This window comes from Ranitomeya imitator, chromosome 5, assembly GCF_032444005.1.
Source record: "Ranitomeya imitator isolate aRanImi1 chromosome 5, aRanImi1.pri, whole genome shotgun sequence".
Taxonomy (NCBI): domain Eukaryota; kingdom Metazoa; phylum Chordata; class Amphibia; order Anura; family Dendrobatidae; genus Ranitomeya; species Ranitomeya imitator.
In genome coordinates, this window is record NC_091286.1 from 248,521,661 (window position 1) to 248,538,334 (window position 16,674).

Sequence of the window (16,674 nt, forward strand, 5' to 3'; positions counted from 1 at the left end):
CCAACGCAGTGCCATGGTCAGTACGAGATCCAGTGGTCATTACTACCGATGCGAGTCCGTGGGGTTGGGGGGCACACTTAGGAGATCAGGTCCTACAGGGTCAATGGGGGAGCCCAATGACAACAGCGTCCTCCAATCTAAAAGAATTGTCTGCGGTGAGACTAGCACTTCTTCATATAGGAAAAAGGATTCTGGGAAGACATGTGGTGGTGTTGTCCGACAACAACACAACGATAGCTTATATAAACCGCCAAGGGGGCACAAGATCAACATCCCTTATGGCAGAAGCCAAAGAACTTTTTATATGGGCCGAAAACAACCTTCTTTCACTAACCGGAACATACTTGAAAGGATCAGAGAATCAAGTAGCCGACTACTTAAGCCGTCACACGTTACATCAGGGGGAGTGGTCCCTGAACCAGCGGGTATTTGGGAAAATATGTGCCAGCTGGGGCGTTCCAGACATAGACCTGTTCGCCACAAAACAAAATCGGAAGGTGAAGAGGTTCTATTCTCTGAACCCAAGAGAACACCCGGAGGGGGTAGACGCGTTCCTATATCGGTGGAACTTCCATCTAGCATACGCATTCCCCCCAATACCATTAATCCCGACAGTCCTCAGGAAAATTCGGGAAGACAAAGCACGAGTAATCCTCATAGCTCCCTTTTGGCCGAAAAGAGCATGGTTCACGTGGCTCAGGCGCATGTCTATCTCGGACCCGTGGATCTTTCCGGATGCCCCGGATCTCCTGTACCAAGGGCCAGTTCAACATCCCCAAGTTCACAGGTTGCATCTCACCGCCTGGAACTTGAAAGGGGACTTCTGTTAGCAAAAGGATTCTCAAGCCCTTTGATGACCACATTGCTCGCTAGCAGGAAAAAAGTCACCTCAGACAAATACCAGAAAATCTGGCAAAAATTCCTAGATTTCTCGGGGCGACAGTTGTCGAACTCTGGTCAACAGGTCCCGGTAAAGGAAATCCTTGAATTTCTCCAAAAAGGGTTGGAAAAAGGTCTGTCTACTAGCACCTTAAAGGTGCAAGTCTCTGCCCTTGGTGCACTATTTGATCATAAACTGGCTGACCACCCTTGGGTCTATAGGTTCATTCGAGCCTCCTTTACTTCCAGACCCTCAAAATTAATACCTAAGGTAGCTCCCTGGGATTTAAATTTAGTTTTAAAGGCCCTAACCGTTTCCCCCTTTGAACCTCTTGATTCTATATCAATAAAATCCTTGACTCTAAAAACGGTTCTCCTAGTTGCCTTAACGTCTGCCCGCCGTACTTGTGAGTTACAAGCTATGTCGGTGAACCCTCCTTACACTACTTTCCATGATGACAAAGTAGTTATTAAAGCCGACCCTGCCTTTCTTCCGAAGGTCAATTCTAAATTTCATAGAGACCAGGAAATTATTCTGCCCTCTTTTTGTTCCCAACCAAAATCCCAGGGGGAAACAACCTTCCATTGTCTCGATGTCAGACGCTGCCTCCTTCAATACTTAGAGGCCACAAAATCTTGGCGTCAGTCATCGGCCCTTTTTGTCACCTTTCAGGGGACAAACAGGGGAAAAAAGGCCTCAAAGGCAACTATTGCACGGTGGTTGCGTACGGCTATTTCACTTTCGTATTCTTTTTCTGGTCAAGTTCCCCCACAGGGTGTTACGGCTCACTCCACGCGTGCTATAGCCACTTCCTGGGCGGAAAGGGCAAACGCCTCGATAGAACAGATTTGTAAAGCGGCAGTATGGTCATCACCCTCTACCTTCTTCCGACATTATAGGTTAGACTTAGGTCAATCAGACTTGTCTTTTGGGAGAAAGGTGTTGTCTGCTGTCGTCCCACCCTAGGAATCTTCTATTTCTTCCTCTCACGTGCGGCGCTGTCATGGTGAAGGGAAAAATGATAATTACTTACGGGTAATTTGATTTTCCAGAACCATGACAGCGCCGCATTAATTCCCGCCCTATCTTGGTGATGGTTGTGTGATTCACAAAAAAAAAAAAAAAAAAAGAAAAACTTATTGTATATAAGTAAATGTATATATGCAAAATATATGTGTAGACAGAAGCTAACGAAAGATTATACAAATGTAAATATGATACATAACTGTGTACTAACAAAGCGGTCATCTTCCATACTCTGGAAACAAACTGAGGAGAGAGGGGCCGCCCCATTCTTATATCTCTGCTACAGGTTTCCTGTTCCTGGGGGCGGATGCCATCTCTCACGTGCGGCGCTGTCATGGTTCTGGAAAATCAAATTACCCGTAAGTAATTATCATTTTCCTATATCGTACATTTGTTGCTCTTTTAGTTTGTCTGCTTATGAATCAGATTTTTATCTTTGAAGGATAATGCCCTAAAACATACACAAGTCTGGTGAGTTTCATGTGTCAAGTTGTGTGTGTTGAGTTGCGTGTGGCGACATGCATGTAGCGACTTTTGTGAGATGAGTTGTGTGGCGACATGCGTGTAGCAACTTTTTGTGTGTCGAGTTGCATGTGACAGGTTAGTGTAGCAGGTTGTGTGCAGCAAGTTTTGCGCATGGCGAGTTTTATGTGTGGTGCGTTTTGAGTATGTGCAAGTTTTGTGTGAGGCAACTTTTGCATGTGTTGCATCTTTTGTGCATGTGGCAATTTTTCCGCGTGTGCAAGTTTTGCATGTGGTGAGTTTTCCATGAGGTGAGTTTTGCACGTGTGGCTAGTTTTGCGTGAGCCTAGTTTTGCATGTGGTGAATTTTGCGCATGGCGAATTTTGAGCGGTGACTTTTGTGTTTCGACTTTTATGTGGCGAGGTTGTTGTATGTGTGGTGAAATGTGTGCTGAGGGTGGTATATGTGTTTAAACACGTGGTAGTGTGTGGCGCATTTTGTGTGTGTGTTCATATCTCCATGTGTGGTGAGTATCCCATGTCGGGGCCCCACCTTAGCAACTGTACGGTATATACTCTTTGGCGCCATGGCTTTCATTCTTTAAGTCCCCCTTGTTCACATCTGGCAGCTGTCAATTTGCCTCCAACACTTTTCCTTTCACTTTTTCCCCATTGTTTAGATAGGGGCAAAATTGTTTGGTGAATTGGAAAGCGTGGGGTTAAAATTTCGCCTCACAACATAGCCTATGACGCTCTTGGGGTCAAGACGTGTGACTGTGTAAAATTTTGTGGCTGTAGCTGCGACGGTGCAGATGCCAATCCCGGACACACATACACATACATACACACACATACACACACATACACACACATACACACACACACACACACACATACACACATACACACACACACACATACACACACACACATACACACACACACACACACACATACACACACACACACACACACACATACACATACACACACACACACACACACACACCTTTATATAATAGATCGGTTAAATGTTTATAGAGCACTGTGCAGTTGTGATCATGGCTGCCATAATATAACCTTTTAGACCTGTCCTAGTAGTGGTCCTGCAAATTATAAAAATCTCCTCTATCTATATATGGTTAGGCTTAAAATGTATTAATGTTAATTTTGATCATTTTTCAGGGTTTGTACTGTAAATTTAGCTCTTTATAACTCTGAGCTCCAGGGCCGTTCACTTTAAGAACCATAAAAAATATAATTTTGATCAATTAAATAACCTGTCTCACTGAGAGCAACATAACATGGGACAGAGACCCTAATATATCACTTGCTGGGCTGCTTAGTGTAGATTTTACAAAATCACTGTTTTATCAGCAGGAGATTATCACTAGAGGACTACTTAGTCGGCAGCCAGATAATCCAACCACACCCTCACCACTGATTAACAGCTTTCTGTATACACAGTTCAGTGGCAGAATGCTGCCAATCATTGGTGTGGGCAGAGTTATTCAGAGCTCAGCATTCAAATGTAAATAGCGCTCTGTTCCTCCTGAATCTCTCCATATGGCTAAAGGCCCCTTCACATTAAGCGACACTGCAGCGATACCGACAACGATCCGGATCGCTGCAGCGTCGCTGTTTGGTCGCTGGAGAGCTGTCACACAGACAGCTCTCCAGCGACCAACGATGCCGGTAACCAGGGTAAACATCGCTTAACTAAGCGCAGGGCCGCGCTTAGTAACCCGATGTTTACCCTGGTTACCATCCTAAAAGTAAAAAAAACAAACAGTACATACTTACCTACCGCTGTCTGTCCCCGGCGCTCTGCTCTGCACTCCTCCTGTACTGTCTGTGTGAGCACAGTGGCCGGAAAGCAGAGCGGTGACGTCACCGATCTGCTTTCCGGCTGACCGACGCTCACAGCCAGTGCAGGAGGAGTGCAGAGCACAGCGCCGGGGACAGACAGCGGTAGGTAAGTATGTACTGTTTGTTTTTTTACTTTTAGGATGGTAACCAGGGTAAACATCGGGTTACCCGATGTTTACCCTGGTTACCAGGGAAGACATCGCTGGATCGGTGTCACACACGCCGATCCAGCGATGTCCGCGGGAGATCCAGTGACGAAATAAAGTTCTGGACTTTGTTCAGCGACCAACGATCTCCCAGCAGGGGCCTGATCGTTGGTCGCTGTCACACATAACGATTTCATTAACGATATCGTTGCTACGTCACAAAATGCAACGATATCGTTAACAATATCGTTATGTGTGAAGGTACCTTAAGTAGCATTGCACAGCCACAGATAGGATATTGCCATGTTCAGTAGAAATTGTGGAACAAATTTTGGTGCCATTTTACCCACTTCTTGTGTGAAAATGTACAATCTGAGGCTAAAACAAGTTTTTGTGGTAAAAATTTTATTTTTTCTTCAATAATTCCAATGGTTTCAAATTCTATGACACACCAGCAGTGGCAATATGATCCCTGCACCTCTAGATGAGTTTAAGAGATGTAGTTTGCAAAATGGGGTCACTTATGGGTGTTTCTGAAGTTCAGTTCTGGCACCTCGTGGGTTCTCCCAGAGGGTCATGGCAACCGCAAACCATAACAGTAAAATCTGGCGCTCCTTGCCTTCTGAGGTTTGCACTCTGCCTGAAAAGTGTTTCCGGATTACATGTAGGGTATTGGCGCAATTAGGAAAAAATGGACCTCAGTTTGTTGTAAAAAAATGTCTTATTAGCCCTTTGAAAAATTAAAAACTTGAGGCTTGAAAAACATTTTAGTGGTAAAAATACAATACCGCTCAGTGGTATAAAATTCTGTGAGGAACATGTGGTGATAACACTGTATCATCACTGCACCACTAGATGAATTCCTTGGGGAGTGTAGTTTGTAAAATGAGTTCACATATAGGGGGTTTCTGTTGTTCTGGCACCTCAGGGGCTCTGCCAATGTGACATGGCACCCTCTAACCATTCCAGCAAAATCTGAACTCTAATATGGCGCCTCTTCCCATCTGAGCTTTGCATTGTGCATCAAAAGTAGTTTTCCCCCCACATATGGGGCATCAGTGTAGTCAGGACAAATTTTATGGTGCTATTTCTCCTGTTACTCTTGTGAAAATTAAAAAAAAAAAAATTGGGGATGAAATATTATTTTTGTGGGGAAAATGTGATTATTTTATTTTCACGGCTCAATTGGGGGAGAAAGCTTTAACTTGATGGACCTAGGTCTCTTTTTTTTTTTTTTTTTTTCAACCTATGTAACTTTAAGGAGATTCCATTAGTTCATGATTCTTGAGGTCTGACTTCGGAGACCCCCAGTAATCCTGAGGATGGAGGGGACATAAAACTGGTGTAGCACTCTGTTACCCTGTAATTTTTTTTTTTTTTGCCCACTGGTCCGTGCCCCTAATTCAGTGGTCCATCAATGCAGTTTCCTCCAGAGTTTCATTGGCAGTGGCTACTATGAAGGTTAAAACACCGTAACGGGGGTACTGTACTGCTCCACACCAGTGCTATGCTACCTTTTAGTCTCAGAATTTGCGGTGATCCCAAGATTAGAACATAATGGCATATCCTAGAAATGTGGCACCAATTTGAGATGGGAAAAAAAACATTATTAAAAAAAAAAAAAAAAAAAATTTTAAAAAGATAATGTCCCCTCTTTATAATACGGCTTTCGGAGGTACAGTACAAGAGCTGTATTACAGACCTGTATGCCATAGGTTATGTGCACAAGCCATAATGAGCAATTTGGGCTTCTTAAAGGGAACCTGTCACCCCGAAAATCGCGGGTGAGGTAAGCCCACCGGCATCAGGGGCTTATCTACAGCATTCTGTAATGCTGTAGATAAGCCCCCGATGTTACCTGAAAGAGGAGAAAAAGATGTTATATTATACTCACCCAGGGGCGGTCCCGCTGCTGTTCTGGTTGGATGGGCGTCTCTGGTCCGCTGCGGCGCCTCCCATCTTCATTACAAGACGTCCTCTTCTGATCTTCAGCCACGGCTCCGGCGCAGGCGTACTTTGCTCTGCCCTGTTGAGGGCAGACAAAGTACTGCAGTGCGCAGGCGCCGGGCCTCTGACCTTTCCGGCGCCTGCGCACTGCAGTACTATCCTCTGCCCTCAACAGGGCAGAGCAAAGTACGCCTGCGCCCGAGCCGTGGCTGAAGATCAGAAGAGGACGTCTTGTAATGAAGATAGGATGCGCCGGAGCGGACCAGAGACGCCCGTTTGACCTGACCAGCAGCGGGACCGCCCCTGGGTGAGTATAATCTAACGTCTTTTTCTCATCTTTCAGGTAACATCGGGGGCTTATCTACAGCATTACAGAATGCTGCAGATAAGCCCCTGATGCCGGTGGGCTTACCTCACCCGCGAATTTCGGGGTGACAGGTTTCCTTTAAAAGACACTTTACACATTGGTGACACTTGGTGCCAGTCAGTATGTGGATTTGTACCATTTTAATGCTTTTTTATTTTTATTTTTTTGCAGCATTTCCCATATAAACTGGTCAGTGGATCATAGACTGTAGTGATGTGGGTGCAAATAATACACATGCATATACCTCATGAAGGTTTAACTTTTTTTTTTTTTTTGCAGATCCCAACATTTCTGGTTGCACAAGTAAGGCATCAAAACCAGAAGAAAACTTCTAAAGAAAGGGCTATGAAGCGACTGCTGAAAATAATGGCATACGACAGAGAGAAGCCCGAGAAGACTGAAAGGAGTGCAGATGTAAGTCTTGGCTGCACAGGGAGGTTTTATTTGTCAGTATAAATTGTTCTGCAAGCTAAAATTTAACCCTTCACCATACAGTGACTTTCTAATATTAATTGCTGGTCTTGCCAGTGAATGTGGAGTCCTGCAGAGTGGATCTTCGTTCAGGCTTGTACATAGGTTCCTGCACCAATGGACCCCCGCTGTATGACTTCCATTGCTGCAGTATGCTACATGAAAAATATGCTGTCGTTTTAATCCGGCTTCATCAAAGGAGAAGTTTAACATTAATATTTCAGACTGGGCATTCGAAAAGCTGGAGATTGTTGCTGTGTGCTGTTGGAATCTTGTTACTAACTGTAGTCATGTGCCCTCTAGTGGAACAATTTAGAACTTTGCACAACACATTGGCCTTCGCTATAGGCTCTTTATTTTGGAAGATAATTGCTATTACTGTAATTGATTACTTATTGGAAAGGTGGGGGAAATAATTTCTATGCAGGGCCTTAAACCCAGAAATATACTGCACTTTAAAATTTCTGTAGTGGGAAATTCAAATTTTGACTTGCCTTTTATCGGGTTGCTTATTTTAACAGAAGGTACACTTTGTTCTATGTAATAGATTCTAATGTATCCCTCCAACAATTTTAATTTTGTGAAAACCTTCAATTTGACTGTACTCAAACAGTGATTAAAAGGTACAGCTTTATTTATAATTACAAAGATAAATAAAAAGCACAATAATATACTTATAAAATGGAAATAAGCAGGGATAGAAATACTGTTGGTGTAACCTGTGCAGCCGCAGAAGGACCCAAGAGGTAAGGAGTCCACTTCCATTTCTGAAGCAGGTGGAATTGTGGATCATGACGAGCTATTGATTTTGCGCAGGGGCCCTCTTCTTACTATCTGCTCTTGAAGATCCTTATCATGTTGTTAATTCATGTGCTAAGGAAAAAGGTTCTACATGCTACCATTCCATAGAATAACAACATTACTGTTCTAAAAAAAAGCTACAAAGTAGTAGAGAGCGCACTCAATCTCCAAAGTGATATGTACTGTATATGAAATTTAGTAAACTGCAAGTGCATGAGTAACAATAAATATAATAATTGGATCATGTACATTCGGTGTTGCATATATCCGAAGAGGAATGGGCTACTATTCTTAAATTAATAATTAATTGCAACAGTAAATTAGTACATTCCGGAAATAGAAAAGTGTCTAGTACATCAAATTGTAGAATAAAAGGGGCTTCTATAAGGTATAAAACCAAATCAAATAGTTGTAAGCAAATACTAGGTAGTGAATACCGGCTACTAAAGAGGAGTCAATTTGCAGAACTCTGGTCCATCAGCCAGGTCCGTTATCTGTGACTGCTGAATGTGTAGCCTGAGAATCTCCCTACCTCACAGGCTCTTCTTTTGATTAGGCAGACAGGCGCGACATCATGAATGTGCAAAGTGCCCAAACAAAGTAGTCGTGGGTGAGCCCACTTGCTCTGGCATTCTACAGACAACACGTGTCCCTGTCCCGGTGTGCTTCTGTTTGTGGGGTGCTTCACCCTTACTTCTGATCCGCAGGACTCCATTGGCCCCCCGCTTTTTTTTTTCTCTTCTGGAACCTTGGCATCAATCAATCCGGGGGACATAGGTTTTAAATAAACAATCAAACTTTTACTGGACAGTTAGGAGTCTTTATAAATAAGCATATAGGATAAGGCCAAATGGGTTGTTCTTTCACACAGGTGCCGGACACAACTTCAGCCCTAGTTCTCGGTATAGGTAGAGTGTCCCTCTTCTATCTTCACTAGCACTAGAAAGTCTTCACCACCACTAACAGTGCACCCAGATTTCAACACCTTCTGCCTCATGGAATATGAGTCCCAGTCTCCCTCAGCTTTCCCTGTAGATTCACGGATTCAGTGCTCCCAAGGACCTCGACGTCCATCTCAAGGTTCCCCAGGCTGGTAGACGAAATCACATGAAAGGGTATTTTTAGCAATCCACTGCCCCGAATATTAGGCCCATGTTGTCCCTAGCAGCCCGATGCGTGAGACTGCTGCTGTCACTTCACACTACTGCGTGGCACTGAACTGTCATTTCCTGAACTTGGCACGAACTCTCAGTTCCCCCTGCCAAAAATGGGCCAGTCCATTACAGTTAACCCTGCCTAGGCTAGACTATATCCCCAGTGGTTGTTACCCTTGACCACAAGTATGAATGTAAAATACATTTAAATCTCTAGGGTGTCAGGGAGCAGACCATCAGCTTCACAACTCCTACATATGCATCATGCTGCAAGATGACTGCACCAACTCAGCTAATCAAAAGAAGAACAGGGGATGTAGGAGGAAAGGAGAATCACAGGGATCTTCTCCAGCAGTCACAGATTACTGACCTGGCCGATGGATCACTGACCCGACAGATGGAGGGAGTCCTGCAGATCTTTCCTCTAATCTCTTAACAACTATATAATACTAGCAAAGGTATGCACGATGCCCGATTTGCTGTAGCGTCATCCAGGTTTCAATGTCTCTAGCTACATGTCCACTCATCAATATACGGATTGGTTTACCTTTCGCCACAGTTTGTAGGTTAATTTTATGATTTTAAAATATTGGAAGACCTCTCTCAAGTCTAACATAAGAATGTTAGCCTGACTTTTGGGCATTAGTGACAGAGCTGGCTTTACTGGTTTTTGTAGTCCATTATTTTGTATAATGTATTGGTGCATTTAGAGAATTTGTGTACGAATGTTTGTAAGGCCGGGTTCACACTGCGTTGGCAGCAGCCCGTTCAGCACATACGCTAACGGGGTGCTGTCAACGCAAGTGCCGACGTTACATCGCACTAGCGCAGATAGAGCATCTGCTAGCTCTTATCTGCGCTAGCAGTGACGGACCCGGAAACGCTGCAGCCCGCGTCTCGGGATCCGTCACTCAATGACGGCACATCCCTAGCGCATGCCCATTGTGGGCGTGCGCTAGCGATGCGTCCGACATTGCAGTTAATGGCGGCTGTAACGGACTACGTTACACCGCGTTTATGCCATGGTGTAACGTAGTCCGTCTAACGGACACCATTAACGCAATGTGAACCCTGCCTAAGAATTCTTGTCCCCAATTATCGGCCCTTGTAAACATGCAAAACACTTATTTGTTGAGCGATTGGATCTTTTATGTTGCCTAAAAAATATTATCAGCCGTGAATTACACCGTGTACACAGGGAATTAGCTGCTAATAACTTGATAAGCCAGAATGATTGAATTAATCATTCTGCTGTTCCCAGTAGTATTCATCAGCCTATGTACACAAACCAGTAAACGAGTGTCAATCGACTTGTAAAGTAGAATGTAAAAAACCTGCACACTTCTGTTAAAATACCACCCTTTAGAAATAATTACAGAACTTTTTCCACCTTAATGTCACACATAATCTGTACCAATCCATTGAGAAACAAACTAAAATCATTTTGAGTGGAAATGAAAATAAGCAAACTCAAAGGCTATGTGCACACGTACAGGTTTTGCGCTAAAAACGCTATAAAAACTCATTAAAAACGCATACATTATGCATTCTATCATTTAGAATGCATTCTGCATGTTTTGTGCACATGGATGCGTTTTTTTTCCGTGAAAAAAAATGAGCATGTTCATTATTTTTGCGGATTTTCTGCGTTTTTCCCGCAATTCTATGCATTTGGGAAAAAACGCACAAAAAACACAACAAAAACGCGTCAATCGCGGTAAAATCACGGTAAAAAACGCATGCGGATTTCTGGCAGAAATGTCCGGTTTTTGTCAGGAAAATTTCTGCAAGAAATCCTGACGTGTGCACATACCCAAATAGTGTGGTTGCATGCTTGCAAGTGAACACCCTCTTATAATTGGGGATGTGGTTGTATTAATTAGCTAATCACATATAAAGTCATGTTAAATAGTCAGTGCACTGCTGCCAACATTTATAGTGATTCTGATTAACTCCATATGACGTTTAACTGTTCTAGTAGGATTTTCCTGACATTGTCTGAATTGTATTGTGCAGCAAAAGCCATGGACCGTAAACAAGTTGCACAAAAAGGGATATCATTGTTGAAAGTTCAGTCAGGAGAAGGGTTAAAATGTCCAATGCATTAGACATACCATGAAACACTGACAATTAATTGAGAAGATGCTTAAATTTACTAAAACCATAACATTACTTGGGAATCACCATCCCTCAAAAATTGATGAAAAGACTAATAAAATTAGTCTGAGATACTGCGAAGAGGCCTACAGCAACATTAAAGGAGCTGCAGGAATTCCTTGCAGTTACTGATTGTGTATTGCATGTGATAACAATCTCTCATATCTTTATGTCCAGTCTGAGTGGTAGAGTGGTAAGATAGAAGCCTTTTTGGCAAAGAAAAATATTCAAGCCCACTGTGTTTTTTGAAAATTTGCATCATGTCTGCCAAAACATGTGGGAAAATGTGTTCTAGCATGATGAGAGCAAGGTCGAACATTTTGGCTATAATTCCAAAATGTATGTTTTGCACAATTCTGAACATTTTCAAAAGAACACCATACCCACAGTGAAGCATAGTGTAGGCAGCATTATGCTTTCAGGCTGTTTTTTGGCAACTGAAACTTGGGCAAAGTAGAGGGACTTGGGAACAATTCCATATATAAGCAATTTTTTAAAGAAAGCCTTCCTCTGCTAAAATGCTGACTATAAAAAAGAATGTCACATTTCAGCATGAAAACGACCCTAAGCATGCCTCCAAATCGACAAAAGAATGGCTTTTCCAGAATAAGATCCAAGTTATGGAATGACCCAAACAGAGTCCAGACTAGAAAAGAATTGAAAATCTGTTGATGACCTGAATATGGCTGTGCACAGGAGATATCTTGGTAATCTGACAGATTTGAAGCGCAGCTGCAAGACAGAGTGGAGAAAGATTGCAATTTATAGATGTGCCATACTGATAGACTACTACCCAAGAAAACTAAATGTTGTCATAAATTCAAAGTAGCTGTTCAAGGATGTGCATATTGCTGCAACCAAATTATTTTAGCACATTTATTTTTTATTTTCCCTCCCGGAAAGTGTTTTGTTTTTTTCTGTTTAATTGAATTGAACAGAAGATTATAGGTGACATTAAAGTTGGAAAAAGTTATTCTTGTGAAAATTATACAATGAGAAAAACCTGGCATTTTAACAGGGGTGTGTAGGCTATTTGTATCCAGTGTATATAATTAATCTGTGCTTGTTGAAGGTAATGTCACAAAATGTTTTTGCTATAGAATATGAGAGCAGCATGATATAGAGACAGAGAGCTTAACCCCCCGGGCTAGTCCCCCCTGGGCTAGTCTTCCCTCCCCCCTCCGGGCTAGTCTTTCCACCCCCCCTCCGGGCTAGTCTTTCCACCTCCCCTCCGGGCCAGTCTTTCCACCTCCCCTCCGGGCCAGTCTTTCCACCCCCCCCTCCGGGCCAGTCTTTCCACCCCCCCTCCGGGCCAGTCTTTCCACCCCACCTCCGGGCAGTCTTTCCACCCCCCCTCCGGGCCAGTCTTTCCACCCCCCCTCCGGGCCAGTCTTTCCACCCCCCCCCTGGGCCAGTCTTTCCACCCCCCCTCCGGGCCAGTCTTTCCACCCCCCCCCTCCGGGCCAGTCTTTCCACCCCCCCCCTCCGGGCCAGTCTTTCCACCCCCCCCTCCGGGCCAGTCTTTCCACCACCCCCTCCGGGCCAGTCTTTCCACCACCCCCTCCGGGCCAGTCTTTCCACCCCCCCCCCTCCGGGCCAGTCTTTCCACCCCCCCTCCGGGCCAGTCTTTCCACCCCCCCTCTGGGCCAGTCTTTGAAGATCATTGTTAGATCTAGTCTATGGGATGAGTTACCATGCTGAACTTGTATTACATATTACCACTTGCGACGCTGCAGATACACTTCATTTTAAGCACTTGCAGCTTTGATCTTCGACTTCAAATGCTTGATTGGAATACAGAATGTGAAATGTTTTTATATTACTGGTTTTAAATAATTTTCGGTCCTTTTTAAGTTATGTGGTAAATCCAACCAGCTGTTTAAGTGCCCAGAAATCATTATGTCTTAAGTGATGTACTGCTGTATGAATAAATCCTGACTTTTATTCCTTTTTTTTTTTTCTCTAATTCAAAAATGACCAATCCCAGGGATTCATACGAGTACAAGCACCTCAATTTTCCAAGGTTTCAATGGCGATACAGCTTACAGAAGACTTAAAAGCTGGCGACATCCTAGCCCGTTTCCTTAATCAGGAAAGGTATATTGTTTTGGTTTTTTTTACCAGTTTTATATTATTGAACTAACTTAAATGGATTACAATTTCCAGCAACTCTCCCTTGTTAATTTACTGATCCATTAAAGCTCTGCATGAGTGCCTAGACATTGGGTTCCTGTAACAGTAATGGTAGTGTATATGCTTGCATAAAACCGTTATCATGTCAAGTAAAACATCTTTTGTCAATAGCACAAGTAAGCAAAACTTGAGTTTATGAAAATTGTATCAAATCCAATGACTAAATCTTAGGTTTTCTTATGCCTTGATTTAAACAGAACACTATTTTTTATCATGTATGACTTTTGCACAAAACATGTATAAAATTACATACAAGCGAGATGAACAAGAAAAATCTTTATTATAGCCAAAAATATAGACAATATTATATCTAAAAATGTATTGAACATTTCTTCTGCAACTTTATTGGAAATTAATTCATTCGCCTTTTCCTTTTCTCTTCTAAACTTTTGTTGATACCTTTTCTCTTATAGAAGGCCTGCAGATGTTTTCTGTGTAGCATCCAGCAGTAGTTTCCCATTATTTTCACATTCCATCTACTTGATATCTTGATGGAATAGTTACTTCTCGCTAACAGCACCAAGATTTTCAGGAAGGTAGTCCACATGGGAATGTAAAAAATGCAACTTCAAATTCATCAGACAACCCAAGGCTTCGAAACGTTTTTGCACATTCTCCACAGTGGAGTTAAATTTTTGAACTTTGTTGTTACCTAGAAATTTCTTCATGACTTCTTTTAAAGAATCCAAAGCCCTTTTTCAACATCTTTCATTTTTGTTTCGAACACGTTGTCCTTCATGAGTTTTGAATATTCATACCCACAAAAATGGTTTCCTTCAGTTTTTCCACTGACAGTCCCTAAAACTTTGTACATATTTACTTAAAAGCCTCTCCTTATTTAGAGATTTTACAAAATGCTGCAGTCCAAGCTTAATATGGAGTAGTGACAGGAGAATGTTAGTGGGATCAAATACATTTTCCGCAACTATCTTCTTAAGTTCAGGTTGCAAAGATGATCTCGTTGGACAACTTTATTTGATCCAGTGATGAGTCATATCTCAGCTGTCCCATACACAAAAAGCATGGGTATTTTGTGTTTCCTCCTTGCTGCCCAAGTAGCAAAGAGAACTTTCAATGTTAAATTTTTCCATGAGCCCAGAATCATCACTGCAATACACCAGAGCACCGTCTTGAGAAAAGTATTGAAGGAATTCCTTTTCTCCAGTTCTGTACAATGAAAAACGGGTACCAGGAGCTAGCAGGTTCTTTTCCTTTAGTCCAAGGCCTAAAAGTTCTGCAGAATGTTTAGGGAGGTCCAAGTTTCTGACAAACTCACTTAATTTAAGCTGTGAAAAAAGCTGTGGCAATCTAATGACACCAAAATCATCCACCAAAGGTCATGCAAAGGGGTCAAAGTATGGTGTAAGAAAAAGCCTAGGGAGTCAGTGTGGAAAAATTGTACATGGTGGCATTTTTTTAACGTTCAGGGATTGAAAGCACCATATATACTAGAGTATAAGCCGAGATTTTCAGCCCATTTTTTTTAGGCTGAAAGTGCCCCTCTCGGCTTGTACTCATAACCCCCTACGGTCAGTCACCTGTCCCCCCCCCCCCACCGGTCTGTCTCCCTTCTCTCCAGTCTGCCTCTCTTCACCATGGGTGTTCCTTACCCCTCCTTTACAGCGGCGGAGCAGCACGATCCTGGCATGTATTGAGTCCCGGAGGTAGCGGTGTACCGGTAACTTATGAAGCAAGAGTTAGCGGCGGAGCAGCTCCATCCTATCATGTATGGTGTCCCAGAGGTAGTGGCATGCTGGTAACGTATGGAGCAGCAGTAGCAGTCATGGAGGCAAGCGGTAGCCGTACGGCAGGTGTAGGTTGCGGGCGACCTTTATTTTCTGTGCCACATGCTTCACTTCCGGTGACATCACGAATATTCATAAGCCATAATGAGCGGGACCAAGGACGACAGGTGGGGGCTTTTGTGACTATTACCCCCATCATCCGACACGTGCTGCTGCTAATAACAGTGACAGTAGGTGCGGATGATCGTTATTCCACAGCAGCCGGCTGCGATCATTCTGAAATAAATGAATGGATAACCCGACGTGGGTTCCCCCCTACTTTATTGAACCAACCAGACAAAACTCACAGCTGTCGGCTTCTGCAAGGTTGGTAATCAAGAATAGAGGGATCCCCACACTGTTTTTTAAATTATTTAAATAATTTAAAAAAAACAGCGTGGGGTCCCTGCCTATTTTTGACAACCAGCCTTGCTAAAGCTCAGTTATTGGCTGCTATTCTCAGACTGGTAAGTGACCATTGATATAGGCCCCCCCAGCCTAAAAACAGCAGCCCACAGCTGCCCAGAAAAGGCGCATCTATTGGATGCGCCTTTTCTGGCGCTTTGCCTGGCTTTTCCCACTTGCCCTGTAACGGTGGCAAGTGGTGTAATATTTGTGTGGTTGATGTCATTTTTCAGGTGACATCAAGCCCAAGGCTTAGTAATGGAGAGGCGTCTATAAGAAACCTATCCATTACTAATCTTAATGTTAAATAAAGACATGGCCAAAATAAAGTCCTATTATTTGAAAAAATTACAGACTCCTTTAGTGTTCTAAATTAAACCATACTAACTGTAAAAACCTAATTCCCTGATGCCCTCGATCTCCTGTACTAAAAATAAAATGATAAACCAACAATATACCATACCTGTCCGTCGTTGTGTCTCACGTTGTAATCCACGTCTTGGGGCTAAATAGTTTTCAACCAGCGCAGGGCCAAGATGCGACCGTACCAGCTAAAATCCACTGGTGAATGAGCTGCAGAGAACAATTTTTTTTTTCCTCAAGGGTATCAGGAGAAAATGAACCACAATATTTGTTGTGCAATTTCTTTTGAGTACGCTTATATCTCATGTCTGGAGGAAGACCACTCTTAAGCGCACGGTAGGGTTTGGAAGGAAAGGAGCACCATTTGAGGTTTTGAACGTAACATTGGCTGGAATAGAGTGGACGCCATGTCACGTTTGGAGATCCCCTGATGTGCCGAAGCATTGGAAATCCCCCACTAGTGATCCCATTTTGGAAACTATACCCCTCAAAGAACTTATCTAAATGTTTGTTGAGCACCCTGAACCCCTAAGTGCTTCACATAAATTTATAACGTAGAGCCGTAAAAATTAAAAATCACATTTGTTTCCACAAAAATCATCTTTTAGCACCACATTTTTTAATTTAACAAAGATAACAGGATAATTTG

At 43.0% G+C, this 16,674-nt stretch overlaps 1 protein-coding gene across 3 annotated transcripts in view; it reads left to right on the top strand.

The window, feature by feature from the left end:
• The window catches only part of ARHGAP18 (Rho GTPase activating protein 18), a 259,642-nt gene that overhangs the window by 219,853 nt on the left and 23,115 nt on the right, over positions 1-16,674 (top strand). For all 3 annotated transcript variants that reach the window (XM_069726051.1, XM_069726050.1, XM_069726052.1), the window contains exons 12-13: positions 6,977-7,111; positions 13,268-13,377. In XM_069726051.1, the coding sequence (XP_069582152.1) occupies positions 6,977-7,111; positions 13,268-13,377 (245 nt within the window). The remainder of the gene's footprint in view (positions 1-6,976; positions 7,112-13,267; positions 13,378-16,674) is intronic.